The 12198-nt window shown below is 41.3% G+C and overlaps 1 protein-coding gene across 1 annotated transcript in view; it reads right to left on the bottom strand.

Moving 5' to 3' along the window:
* Nucleotides 1-42: 42 nt before the first annotated feature.
* The window catches only part of SLC7A3 (solute carrier family 7 member 3), a 31269-nt gene continuing 19113 nt past the window's right edge, over nucleotides 43-12198 (bottom strand). The window contains exons 4-12 of the mRNA XM_066580897.1: nucleotides 11790-11973; nucleotides 11482-11594; nucleotides 9755-9977; nucleotides 8266-8405; nucleotides 7488-7590; nucleotides 7181-7374; nucleotides 6921-7087; nucleotides 6641-6749; nucleotides 43-4162 (exon numbers count right to left, since the gene is read on the bottom strand). Coding sequence (XP_066436994.1) covers nucleotides 4032-4162; nucleotides 6641-6749; nucleotides 6921-7087; nucleotides 7181-7374; nucleotides 7488-7590; nucleotides 8266-8405; nucleotides 9755-9977; nucleotides 11482-11594; nucleotides 11790-11973 — 1364 coding nt within the window. The 3' untranslated portion in view covers nucleotides 43-4031. The remainder of the gene's footprint in view (nucleotides 4163-6640; nucleotides 6750-6920; nucleotides 7088-7180; nucleotides 7375-7487; nucleotides 7591-8265; nucleotides 8406-9754; nucleotides 9978-11481; nucleotides 11595-11789; nucleotides 11974-12198) is intronic.

Genomic DNA, 12198 nt, shown 5'->3' with positions numbered 1-12198 from the left:
AACCTTTGGTGGGAAACGCTGAAGAAAAACGAAGCACAAAAAGAAAATTCATTTTTTATATTCTACAAAAATACATCCAGACAGACCTTATTCCAGGACATAGACACTTAAAAAATAAGACAACATTTTAATACAACAGATAGAAGAATAGAAAGTTACAAATCTTCAATATAAAAACGTACATTTTAAGAACGGGAAAGTAGGTTTATGACAATGAAGTCCTCCGGACACATCAAACACTATAAAAACAATTTATACTGCTTAGTCTTATAAAAAAACACGTTTAACCAAGTGATGTCATCAAATGAAAAGTAACATTCTTGTAAAATACTTAACGACTAGAGATGAGCGAGTATACTCGCTAAGGCACATTACTCGAGCGAGTAGTACCTTAGCCGAGTATCCTCCCGCTCGTCGCTAAAGATTCGGGGGGGGGGCGGCAAGCAGCGGGGGAGAGCGGGGAGGAACGGAGGGGAGATCTCTCTCACACCCCCCGCCGCAACTCACCTGTCACCTGCGCCGGCCCCCGAATCTTTAGAGACGAGCGGGGAGATACTCGGCTAAGGCACTACTCGCTCAAGTAATGTGCCTTAGCGAGTATACTCGCTCATCTCTATTAACGACCCATAAAAGGAATATTTTCAATATTTCCACTTTCACATAGCATTTTGATCAGTATTTTACTTCAGTATTCGAGAGCCAAACCCAGGAGTGGAACCTACATAGAAAAGTATAATGGGAAGATTTGCACCTCTTCTGCATTTTGGACCCACTCCTAGGTTTGGCTTGTATTGATGCAAAATACTGTGAAAGTGGCCTTAATACCGGTATAATAAAAACTCCTACTTCTATGAACCGTACAAGGTGATCCTACCATGCCCTCCCTTCTGATATCCTCCTTTGATGATCGCGTGATTACTACAGTGGGAAAAGGGCCGGCAAATTTATTACACCCAGATCTACCATGGCAGTAATACAGTTGTCACATTAATATGTAGAGGATGTAATGTAACTTTAGGAACGTCCACGTATCCGATTTTTATTGCCTACAATAAGTTACTATTTTATTAAATCAGTGCAACTAAAATAAAGACACAACTTCAGTAATTACATATACCCTAACTCAAGGCACAAGCGATCATGGGATTTGACCCCCAATGTGCCAAACAATGAGGATTCCTTTTCTCTGTACACATTTCAGAGGTGACCATACATTCGGCGTCATCCACAATAAGTGCATGGAAGTATCTGAATGCTTTCAATGCACGTGCAGTTCTCTCTGTAGAGAATGGGTTAGTATGCTCTCTAGATGGATGGCCACTCCAATCACTGGACCAATGCCAATCACAGTTTTTTGATATTTTGGGCAAGAGTGTTTATTTAGACCAGTAGTTTAGACAATGGTCTAAGAGATCTGAAGTTAAGTGCACCAAGTATATTAAGAGGTGCACGCCTTCAAAACTGGGGTAGATTTCAGCTATAATTCACAACAGTTTTTGGCATAAATTATAGCAAGACCCCTTGAGTCCACGCTCCCTTTTTGTTATGCCCTGCTAATTTATTTAAGTAAAGTGGTGAAAATGGTGCAAAAGGCACAGAAGTCACAATTCTTTTTGATTAAAGTAGGATTTGCGAAAAATGCGCAACATTTTGTTACGCCACAAGGCCTCCAGTACACTAGCATATTTTGGAGCCACGAGCTGCCCGTGTAATTCCACGATCAGCACATAGCCCCATTATAGCCAACAGGGCTACACAAGGACTTTTTTTTTTCCAGACAGACTAATGTTCCATATGAAAAAACTCGTCAGTTTCACTGATGAAAAATAGGACATGCCAATGTGCAGTGTCCGTGTAGATCGGACAGCACATGGACTGGTCCACGTGTGCTGTTCGATGCAAGTTACACCTAAGTTTCTCTGACACAAATCGAACTTATGGCTAGGATGCTAATTAGAGATGAGCGAGCATACTCAATAAGGCAAACTAGTCGAGCGGGCAGGTACTCGAATAAGGCACTACTCGCTCGAGTAAAGATTCGGCTGCCGGCGCGGGTGAGTTGCGGCGGTGAGCAGGGGGGAGCGAGATCTCCCCTCCGTTCCTCCCCGCTCTCCTCCGCTGGCACCCGAATCTTTAGAGACGAGCGGGCAGGTACTCGGATAAGGCACTACTCGCGCCAGTAGTTTGCCTTATCGAGTATGCTCGCTCATCTCTAATGCTAATGTAAAAGTGTGAAATTCCCCTCAACAATGTAAAAACGGTTTAGGACAAATGTCTTACCAAAACCTGAAATTCTGAGCGACTTTCTACAGAGACCTAAGAGAACATGTCCAAAAAGTGTAAACTGGTTAGTATATACGGAAGAAACCGTGAAGTACAAATGATGCAGCATATGCTAGCAATAGTACAAGAAACTAAGCTGAGATGAAGAGGAGCCGTGGAAAAAGTATAAAAATTAAAAAAATACAATAAATATATCTCCTCTGTAAACATAAAATTCAAGCATTCATGTACAGGCACTTCCAAATCATGCCCAGCTTAGTACTTTTCTGAAATCGTTGCTTAACATTCAGGTATTTGAAAGGGAACTTCCATTCTAAAAAAAATATAATTCAATATATAAATAAACATGTTGGCAGAACTCAGTCTGAATATATTCCTACATCACAATACATTACAAAGAGGAAGCCGCAGCTGAATGCAAGATGAGATCTAGCTTTTCATCACAACTGACAATAGCGGTTGATGGCAAAAATGAACACATTGTAGGAATCTCAAGAACAGCACAAAAACCTCAAGAAGAATTCAGGCTGGTTATACCGAGCCCGTTACTATCTGTATGAGATAATCTACACATCTTTAAAAGTCTCCTGCTATTGCACAGTCAACTGGCTAAAACATGAAGGATTCAAGAAAATAAGGAAGTCCGTCACCTACATTACGTTTTAGGATTGCTTTCATATAGTAAATGTGCCAACAGCAGATGAAAGGAACTATCTTTTTGCTTTTTTAATCTCCCTTTGGTGCTTTCAATCTCTAAATCAGATAACCACGCAATGGACGCTTCCACTGCTGAAGTTGTCCGGGCTCCATTCTCACTGCCACACCCCTCCCTCTAATGATTGACGTCTCAATCTCAGCCTGGAGATCTTGTATTCTAGTAAGACTGCACTTGTGTCATTGCGGACTTCATTGCGCATACAACTAAGCCAGAAGTTCAGTGAATCATTAAAGTGAGGGCTGCGGTTGCAAGAATGGAGAATAGAGCCCAAAGAACTTTGGCATTGGAACACCCATCTGTCTTTAAGATGACCATCAGCACACCACACAGGAAGTTGGACTTTTCAGGAATGAAAACACAGAGAAAGATAAAAACTTGTTTTTGTTGTTGGCACATCATAAGTTAAGATTACTTTTAGGCTATGTTCATGTTTTTTTTGTTTCCATCTAGCTATTCTATTGTGGGAGCAGCTAAATGAAAGAAAACACTTCAATTGTAGTGCCCATAGACAAGCATTCAAACAGAAGACCTTCAGTGTCAATGCGTTTGTCAATTTACTGTTACAGTTTCATATATATTTTTTTTTAAACTGAAGCAAAAGTGATTTTCCTTCCAGATCAAAAAACGGAACCAAAAACAGATTTTTTTTTTTATATCATTGCTGTCAATGGAAAGTTCTGTATTTGCTTGCGTTTTTCATTTCCTTTTTCTTCCCCTTTAGCTGCTCCAACAACAGAACAGCTAGACGGAAGCAAAAACCGCTAGTGTGATCATAGTCTACTAGCAAATCTAAGCAACAGACTTCCTTTAACCGGATCTGTAACCATTTTACAGTTTTGTAATTGTTAGATATCAAGCAAACCTTTTTGGCTGCTCCATGACCACATTAAAGTTGGAGCTTTGACGGATCAATAAAACAGAGAAACGAGAAGCTGAAATAAATAGTCAAGCTGAAATTCTAGGGGCCACAATGTACCTACATGGCCACAATGTAACCATTGTGTTTGACTCATGTAGTTTGATTATTTTATTATATAACAGTTGCCGAATGATCCTTGATAGCTTGACTGGGAGAGTCGGGGCTTCCCAGATTGTTCCTCGCCTTAGAGCTCTGTTCCTCAGTGCTGTTCCAAATGCCATAGCCGAAGTAGATAATGAAACCTAAAGCACAAAACAATTGAAAATTACTTAACTGGTCACTACACTTTGAGTCATTTTAACTTACTATGATAGCCAATGTGATAACAGACAAACGTGCAAATAACTTTAATTCACCCGAAACTATAAAGTGTTGACCAAGGACTACTTTTTTTTGCTATTTTGCAGTCCCCAGCCTGTTATCAGATGTATTCTATCTCTAATAACAAACATAACAAGATGGAACACAGGATGTGGAAGAGGGTGATGACTTAAGCTGCCTCCAGAAGTCTATGAAGAGGTGGGGAAGGGAGTGATACTCACAGGAGTCCTGCTACTAAGGTCACACAACAGCTTTTATGTTCATTTTTTTATGAGCCAAAACCAGGAGTGGGTCCAAAATACGGAAGACGTGTAAATCTTTCAGTTATACTTTCTCTCCACTCTTGATTTTGGCTCACAAAAAACTGAACATAAAAGCTGTTGTGTGAAAGCACCCTAATAGTGAACGATTTACTGACCCACAGCTGCAAAAGTCACATCTACACTGCTCAGTACTTCTGCATATATGATTCTACATGCTATTATTTATGTGTGTGTTACAGAGAGTTAAATTACCTTGCGTGTTACAGAGATTTAAGGTACCTACATGGGACAACTGTTGGTCGCGTAAGTGACTGACAGTCTTCCCAAAGACTGCAGCTGCTGCACTTTCACACAGGAGCGATAATCGTTCAGTGAATTGAAGAGAAACACTCTAGAGATCTCTTCTTGCTACATACCTCCATTAACATTGAACAGGTAGTCGTTCAAAGAATGAAGGACTCCTGTTTACACCGAGCGAGAAGTCATTCACTAATTGTTTCCCTTTTAGTGAGCTAAAACCAAGGTGACTACTAAGTGATTTCTAACTCAATGGCCTGTCGGCGACTGTGTGTAAACGGTACAACTATCGCCAAAATTTGCTATTTCCGAGAATTATTCAAGAGATAATTACCCCATGTTGGCTTACTTGGGCTAATATTTTGTGGTACTTTAAGTCACTTCAAAAAAGTCAAGTGAGGTACAAAGTGTGCTGAAAACACAATTCTTGTGCAAATCATGTAGAGTAGGCCCATTGCTTGGTATAAAGGGAGCTAAAATTCAGGTACATTTAGCTTGGGAAATCTGTTCTACAGTCAAAGGGGTTTTCCACTTGGAAGCTTCCTAATAAAAGACTATGCTATGACAAACGGATCACGTTATTGCATCTATAATCTGCAAGGATACCTGTCAACAGTGTTCAGTGCTCCTACAGTGCCACCAAAGGGGAAGTTAAGGATGATGTAGTTCTCAATGGAATTAAGGTGGATTTTCATGTAATGTATGGACATGCAGGGTCCTTTAGAGCAAAGCACTCTTTATAGCAGCTGCTGCGTCTCTTAGCCACTAGACAAGGGTTCTGAATGGGAATCTCAGTCTATTAATTCCTATAAGAGCCATTAATAGCTAATAAAGTATTTGAGAATACCTTTTCTAAACCAGACAACCTCTTTAACCCCTTAATGCTCCATGACGTACAGTTACATCATGGAGGTTTGGGGTTTGTATGGAGGGGAATCGGGAGCCGATCCCGCTCCATACAATGTGGGTGTTGGCGGTTTCCTATAGCCGACACCAGCTGCAATCGTGGCTGTTAACACTTTAAATGCTGCCAATTCTGACAGCGACATTTAAATGCCACTATCAGAATTCAGGGTTCCTGAACGGCCACCAGCGATGAGATTGTGGGGGAGTGTTTGGTTGCATTAGCAGCAGGGGGTGTTCTGAAAGCCCATAGGACTGCCACTGCAGATTACCTATCAAGCTATGTCTGTGGCTTGCCTGTTAGATCACGGTATAATGTAATGCTATGGTATTCCATCATACTGTAGGAGCGATCAAACAATTGCAAGTTTATGTACCCTATGGGGACTTAAAAAAAACAACAAAAGTTAAAAAAATCAGTTTAAAAAGTTTTATTACTAAAAAAAGGTAATACATTTTTAATTCCTCTATTCTCATATTTATAATAAAATCTAAAATAAAAAAAATAAAAAAAACCACAACAAATTTGGTATCATCATTTACCTCGCAAGGTGAACGTGGTCAGTAAAAAAAAAAAAAATACACAGTCAGAATTGAGCTTTTTTTGGTCACCCTATCTCCGAAAAAAAAATGTAATAAAAAGCGATCGAAATCTCATGTGTACTCCAGAATGGTACTAATAGAAACTATGGAAAGTCTTGCAAAAAAACAAGCCTACAGACAGCTACGTTGATGGATAAATAAAAGTTATGATTTTTAGTGGGGAGGAAAACGGAATGAAAAAGTAACGTGCCACCTCCTTAAGGAGTTAAATCCAGTTAATGAAACTACAATTAAATACAAAACGATATTCCATCTAAAATAACGTGAGTGACGACTATCTCTGTAAAGTGATGCAGAATATGTCAGTATGATGAAAGCAACAGGAAATGTTACCTAGAGCCATCCAGATAGAAAATCGAATCCAAGTTCCAGCGTTGAATTGGACCATGAAATAAAGGTTGACAAATACACTAAATAGAGGCAACAGCGGGAGCGCAGGGACCTGGCGAACAGATGAGAAAGAAGATTACATAAAAATTATTCATCTATTATGGCTATATGACTATCGTAGCACTTACTATTATACTGATAACACTAAGTTTTGTAATGTAGTCTGATACTTTTCCCCCCCATTTAAAGTTAAAACCTGAACCTTTTCTCAGATGTAACTTACTTTAAAGGACAGCTTGTTTTTACACTCCGGTTGTTTCCAGATAACTAAAGTAACAGCAGCAGACCCCACGGACAGAAGGATAAAGACAGTAATCCAGATGGGACTTCCACTAAGAAGGTCATCAAGCTTCTGACCAAGTATCACACACATGAGGATGAACAAGACAGCTGAAAAGCCATAAAGAGAATAACGGATAAATAAGGGAACAGCGCTGCTAATAACAATGTTTGCTGTATTGCTAAAGGGACTAGTGTACTTACAAATGACAGAGACACAGCCATAAACAATGTGTCCAGATGTCTTAGTGGGGACATCACTGCCCGGAGACAGTAGACGCCTGATGTGGAATGTATCGCTGTCAGTAAAGGTGACCTGCAGATCGGCGTCCCTCTTCTCATTCAGTTTGACCATCTCGGTGGTCTTCAGTGTACAGGTCTGTTTCTGTGGTTGGTACCTGTAAGCCCAAAGCCAACAATTAATTTGCAGCTGCCTCAGGAAGGTTCCTAGGTCAAACTAGATGAGCCTCGGTGTCTTTAGACACAGGAATGATCGTATGCAACAACTTGCCTGAGAATAACAACGCAAGCAGCCACCAGGGAGTAAGCAAGCAAGGTACCAATGGACATCAGCTCCACAAGGACGTCCAGCTCGAAAAGGAACGCCATGATTGCTGCAAAGAAATACTCACATTAATTACAATGAAACAAAAGAACTTTAAACAAAAATTGCACACGGGGGACTTGAACATTTTGTATTGCAATACATTATGCCTGTCAGTGTTAGCCCATTAACCCTTTCCAATCCACTGTCTGACCTCTGAAGACATTATGATTTAAGGCTGTACAGCTCCGATGTTGGAAGACATCTGTCGGGGTTCTCTTACTGTATATCGCCAGCCTCTCTGCTGTCGGAGCCTATCTAACGTGTCACCTCATGCAGTACTGGCTTTAGCCAGCATATAGCGCCGTTGTATGACGGCAGAAAAAGAGTAAGCCCCCTAGGAAAACCAGGATACAAATTGGACTGGAAAGGGTTAAATTCTTCCTATGGCAGTAATTTTTTTTCATCCGCCGCAAGAGCTACACTACACATTCATATTAAAAATTGGCAGATTTCTTTTCAGCTACATGTAGCCATAGCTTTGTAAACGTCATTCACGTGTATTGTACAGTAAAAGGTCATGTTTTGTTCTTGTTTTGTGTAGACGAGGCACAGTAAATGTGCAACAAATCAGCTAAATAGGAACATTACCTTAAAAAGCAAAACATCAGAGCAACAGCGGCACAAGTCAATATGCATCATGTCATTCTTAATAAAAGCTGACAAAGACACATATTATTCTTACCTGACACAATACCAGAAACAATGGTTGCAATGAGCGGAGTCTTTGTCCTCTTATTGACATTAGCTAGGAACTTAAAGAGAAGTCCATCTTCAGCCATGGCATAGATAACACGTGGCATTGGAAACATGGAACCCAACAAACTGTAGAAAGGACAGTAAAAACACAATATATAAAATCAGGCAACTTTATTTCCACACTCAAAGTGGTATTAACATCCACAGGATATTCCATGAAAGTCTGATACATGCTGGTCCTGCCATTGGAACCCGCACCTATCTCTAGTTAGTTATGACCCCTACTGCCCCCGGCCTGACTGAATGCAGTGGTCAGCAATTATATTAACAGCCATGCAGGTTTTACTATGCTATTTCCAGAACCCCACAGAAGTCAATTAGAGTTGCGGAAACAGCGTAGCACAGTAAGCAGAGTTGTTTCTGTAACTCTACAGCTGTCGAAGCAGCGCATTTGGCTGTGCTACAAGGTTTTCACAACTCCAATTGACTTTAATGGGAGTTATGGAAACAGTGTAGCAAAGCCCACTTGGCTGATTTCATAAGTCCTGGCCACCGCATTCGACTGGGCCAGGGGTGATGGGGGCCCTAACCAGAGATAGGTGTGACTCCCATGGGTGCTATCAGACTTTCATGGCCTATCTTATGGCTATGCTATGAGAGTTTCAGATGGCAACACCCCTTTAAGTCTTCCTGATAACACATCTACTTAACTCAACAGTGAAACATGAATGCGGTTTGTAGGCCAATCTCTATTACCGTTCACTTTCATTTTTTTATATATATTTCAATTGATATAGAAGTTAGGTTTCTAAAATGAATGCATTATGTCACTACATCTAAGGGAAATGCCAGTCTAAACTGGAGTTTTTCCCATCATCATTTTCCATACTTACTTCTGCCATGCTGTTTTATTAGGCAGCACCTTGAATATGTTTGGCAAGTGTATTCTAACACCTCCAATATACGGAGGGGTTACAGATTGCACCAGTATTTGCTTTCATTGCACAACACAAAATAAAACTAATGAATGCATATAGATACAATAAAGAAGCATTCAGATTCTTTAATGGATTTTCATTAGCTGCCCATTATGGTTTGCAAAATACGGCACAAAAAACTAATTACAAATATGCTCGTGTGTAAGTGGGAATATTTTGCAGATACTTGGAGAGAAGTATAAGGAAAGAAGTATACAGCTCCTCTCATTTATATTCACTCCTGTTATCGGCTCTGAAAAAGGCATCAAAATCTCAAAGTGCGATTCCAGCCCTAAAGCATATTCTGAAGATTGGCAATTATTGCATATCTGTAGGATGTCAAATGTCTGATGGGTGGGGGCTGAAGTTGTGAGGAGAAACAGGACCGAGTCGGCCCGGCATGTACGCGCCTTTCTCTGTTAGGGTTATAGAAACAGCTATATACAACCAGAGGAGGATGGGACTTTAGCAGTCCCCCGCCTTGATAAGAGACTTTACCTTGTTGAGAGGGCACATAGAGACCCAACAGAAACAACGTAACGAGCGGGCTCCCAGTGAACGTGGCGGAATGCTCCAGGAAGGGGACTATCTTCATTCAGTGCAAAGTATGGCATCATAAGTGTAAGGGCAGCTGATACTCCGAAGTAAGCCACAAAGCAAACTAGGAGTGAAACAATGATACCAATGGGAATAGAACGCTGCGGGTTCTTGGCTTCTTCACCTGGAAGTATAGAAAACATTTTGGACTCATGAGAAATCTGTTACCCCTTGTGGGGTGTGCACAGTCATATGCAGTAATGAGTATTACAGAGGACTTGTCAGCTCTTTGGACAAGTGTATTTTCCAGTAAATACATGCATTCTGGAGGAGGTTTATTAGTAGAAAAGCACAATGCAGAATTCTGTTATTCCTCCTGGAAATGTGTAAATAAATGCAGAATATGTTACAGTTGCCGTTGTCAATGTTTCCTGTACCTACACAATCTGATATTGCCCAATCCGTGCAAAACCTTACTGTACACTCCCTACTGTCAAGGGGAAAAGTAATACCCAGGTGTCAAATGTATTCCTACTTTTCCATGAGGAATAACAGGGTTTGGCATTTGTGAAAGAGGGGACAGGTACTCGGTTAAAGACAACAATGTTAAGCCGCCTGCACACGAACGGATTTGCATTGCGTAATTCGCGGCGGGCGTCCCCGCTGTGGTTCTGCAGCAAATATTGTTCAAAGCACGCAATAGAAAAATCGCTTCTTCCTGCACACTCGCGGAAATGAACTGCGATTTTATCAAGCAGAGGAAAAAATAGCAGCATACTCTATTTTTGTGTGGGGTCTGCAGGGATGGCTTCAAGTGAAGTCGATGGAAGCGGTCCGGCCCCACCCGTAATTGACATTGCGGACAGGTTGCTGATTCCGGATCTTCACAGGAAAAATGAGCATTTAAAAAACAAAACAAAACTGTACTGTGCATGTCAGATGACGAGCCGTCAGGTCCATCTGTAGTCCAGATTATGAAGAAAAGTGACACCGCCATCAGCGGTCGGATTCCGCTGCGGGCTCCTGCATGTGGAATCCAACCCGTTCGTGTGCAGGGCAGCCTTTTGTGGTCCTGTTTAAAGTAGCTAAATCTCTTACTTAAAACTTGACAAGTCTCCTTACCGGATCTTCTCCAGTCCCCTGGGTAGCCTCACCGCAAGCTTGCCAGATCTTCTTGTTAGGGAGCATCAATTTTCGGCATTCTTCTTCCAGCAGGTCAGTGTAGGGGACGTCACTAATGACATAACGTTCACTGCCTAGCAAGGAATGCCAATCTATTGCCGAGACTGCGCATGTGTGCTGCCTCGCCATGAGTGTTCATATACTATTGCAGAGAGACCGTGCACACGCACAGTTTCGGTGATAGCTCAGCATTAGCTGCTAGGAAGGAGAATGCTGGCAATGGTCGCTTAGTCACCGGAAGAAGAATCGGCCAGCTAGAGGTGACATGACCTGGGGGACTGCAGGAGACAGAAGATCGGGGAGGAGAAGGTGCAGCAAGAAGACTGTCGGGGAAGAATAGATAAGTAAAGAATTTTTTTTTTTTCTAATGACAAAACCCCTTTAAAAGGAACTTCAAATCTGATCATCCTTCCAAAGCAAAGAATAAAGCAAGACTACATGCTGCCCAAAATAAATCAAATTATCACCTACTACAATTCGTATTTATGTACAAATCAATCACCTACCTGTTGTGGCAATGCAGTCAAACCCCACAAATGCATAAAAGCATGCTGCCGCACCGGACGCAACTCCGCTGAAGCCAAAAGGAGCAAAACCTCCGGAGCCAAACACCTCTGAACTGTAAGCACAGCAAGCAATGGTTAGATAGGGATTTCTCAGCATTACCGAATTGCTATATAAAAGCGTTGCTCAGCTGCTAGTACTGCATAAGTACAAAGCATAAGACCCCTAAGATAATCCAAGTCCCTTGGCATTGAATACTATGCTTTTCAGGTAAATGGGACAACTGTGGAGTCCAAGTAAACATTCTTACCTGTTAGAGACTTCAGATGGCGTGAGATTATAATAACTATTATAATCTTCCTGTGTAAGCCTCCAGTTCTTGATGTCACCTTTGATGAAGCCAGACAGGATGACGAAGGACAATACCAGAAGATTGATAGCAGTGAAGACCTTGTTAACCAGTGCCGACTCGCTTACACCAACAGCCAACAACACTGAAGACAGAAAAATGGTTTTAGGACTAGGAAACATTTTTTTGAAAACAAAAAGGACAGTAAAACCACTAATAATACCTCAAAACTCCACACAGGTGAAGATCGACCAGCCAAGACTGGGTACACTTGTCCCTACAATGCGACCAATGTGCACTCACAATGCAGAAGAAACTACAAGGGCATGGGAGTTGGCATAGTTTTCAAACGGACTGCAGCTAAAAGTTT

This window comes from Eleutherodactylus coqui, chromosome 10, assembly GCF_035609145.1.
Source record: "Eleutherodactylus coqui strain aEleCoq1 chromosome 10, aEleCoq1.hap1, whole genome shotgun sequence".
NCBI lineage: Eukaryota > Metazoa > Chordata > Amphibia > Anura > Eleutherodactylidae > Eleutherodactylus > Eleutherodactylus coqui.
This window is presented reverse-complemented; position numbering and strand designations above follow the sequence as displayed.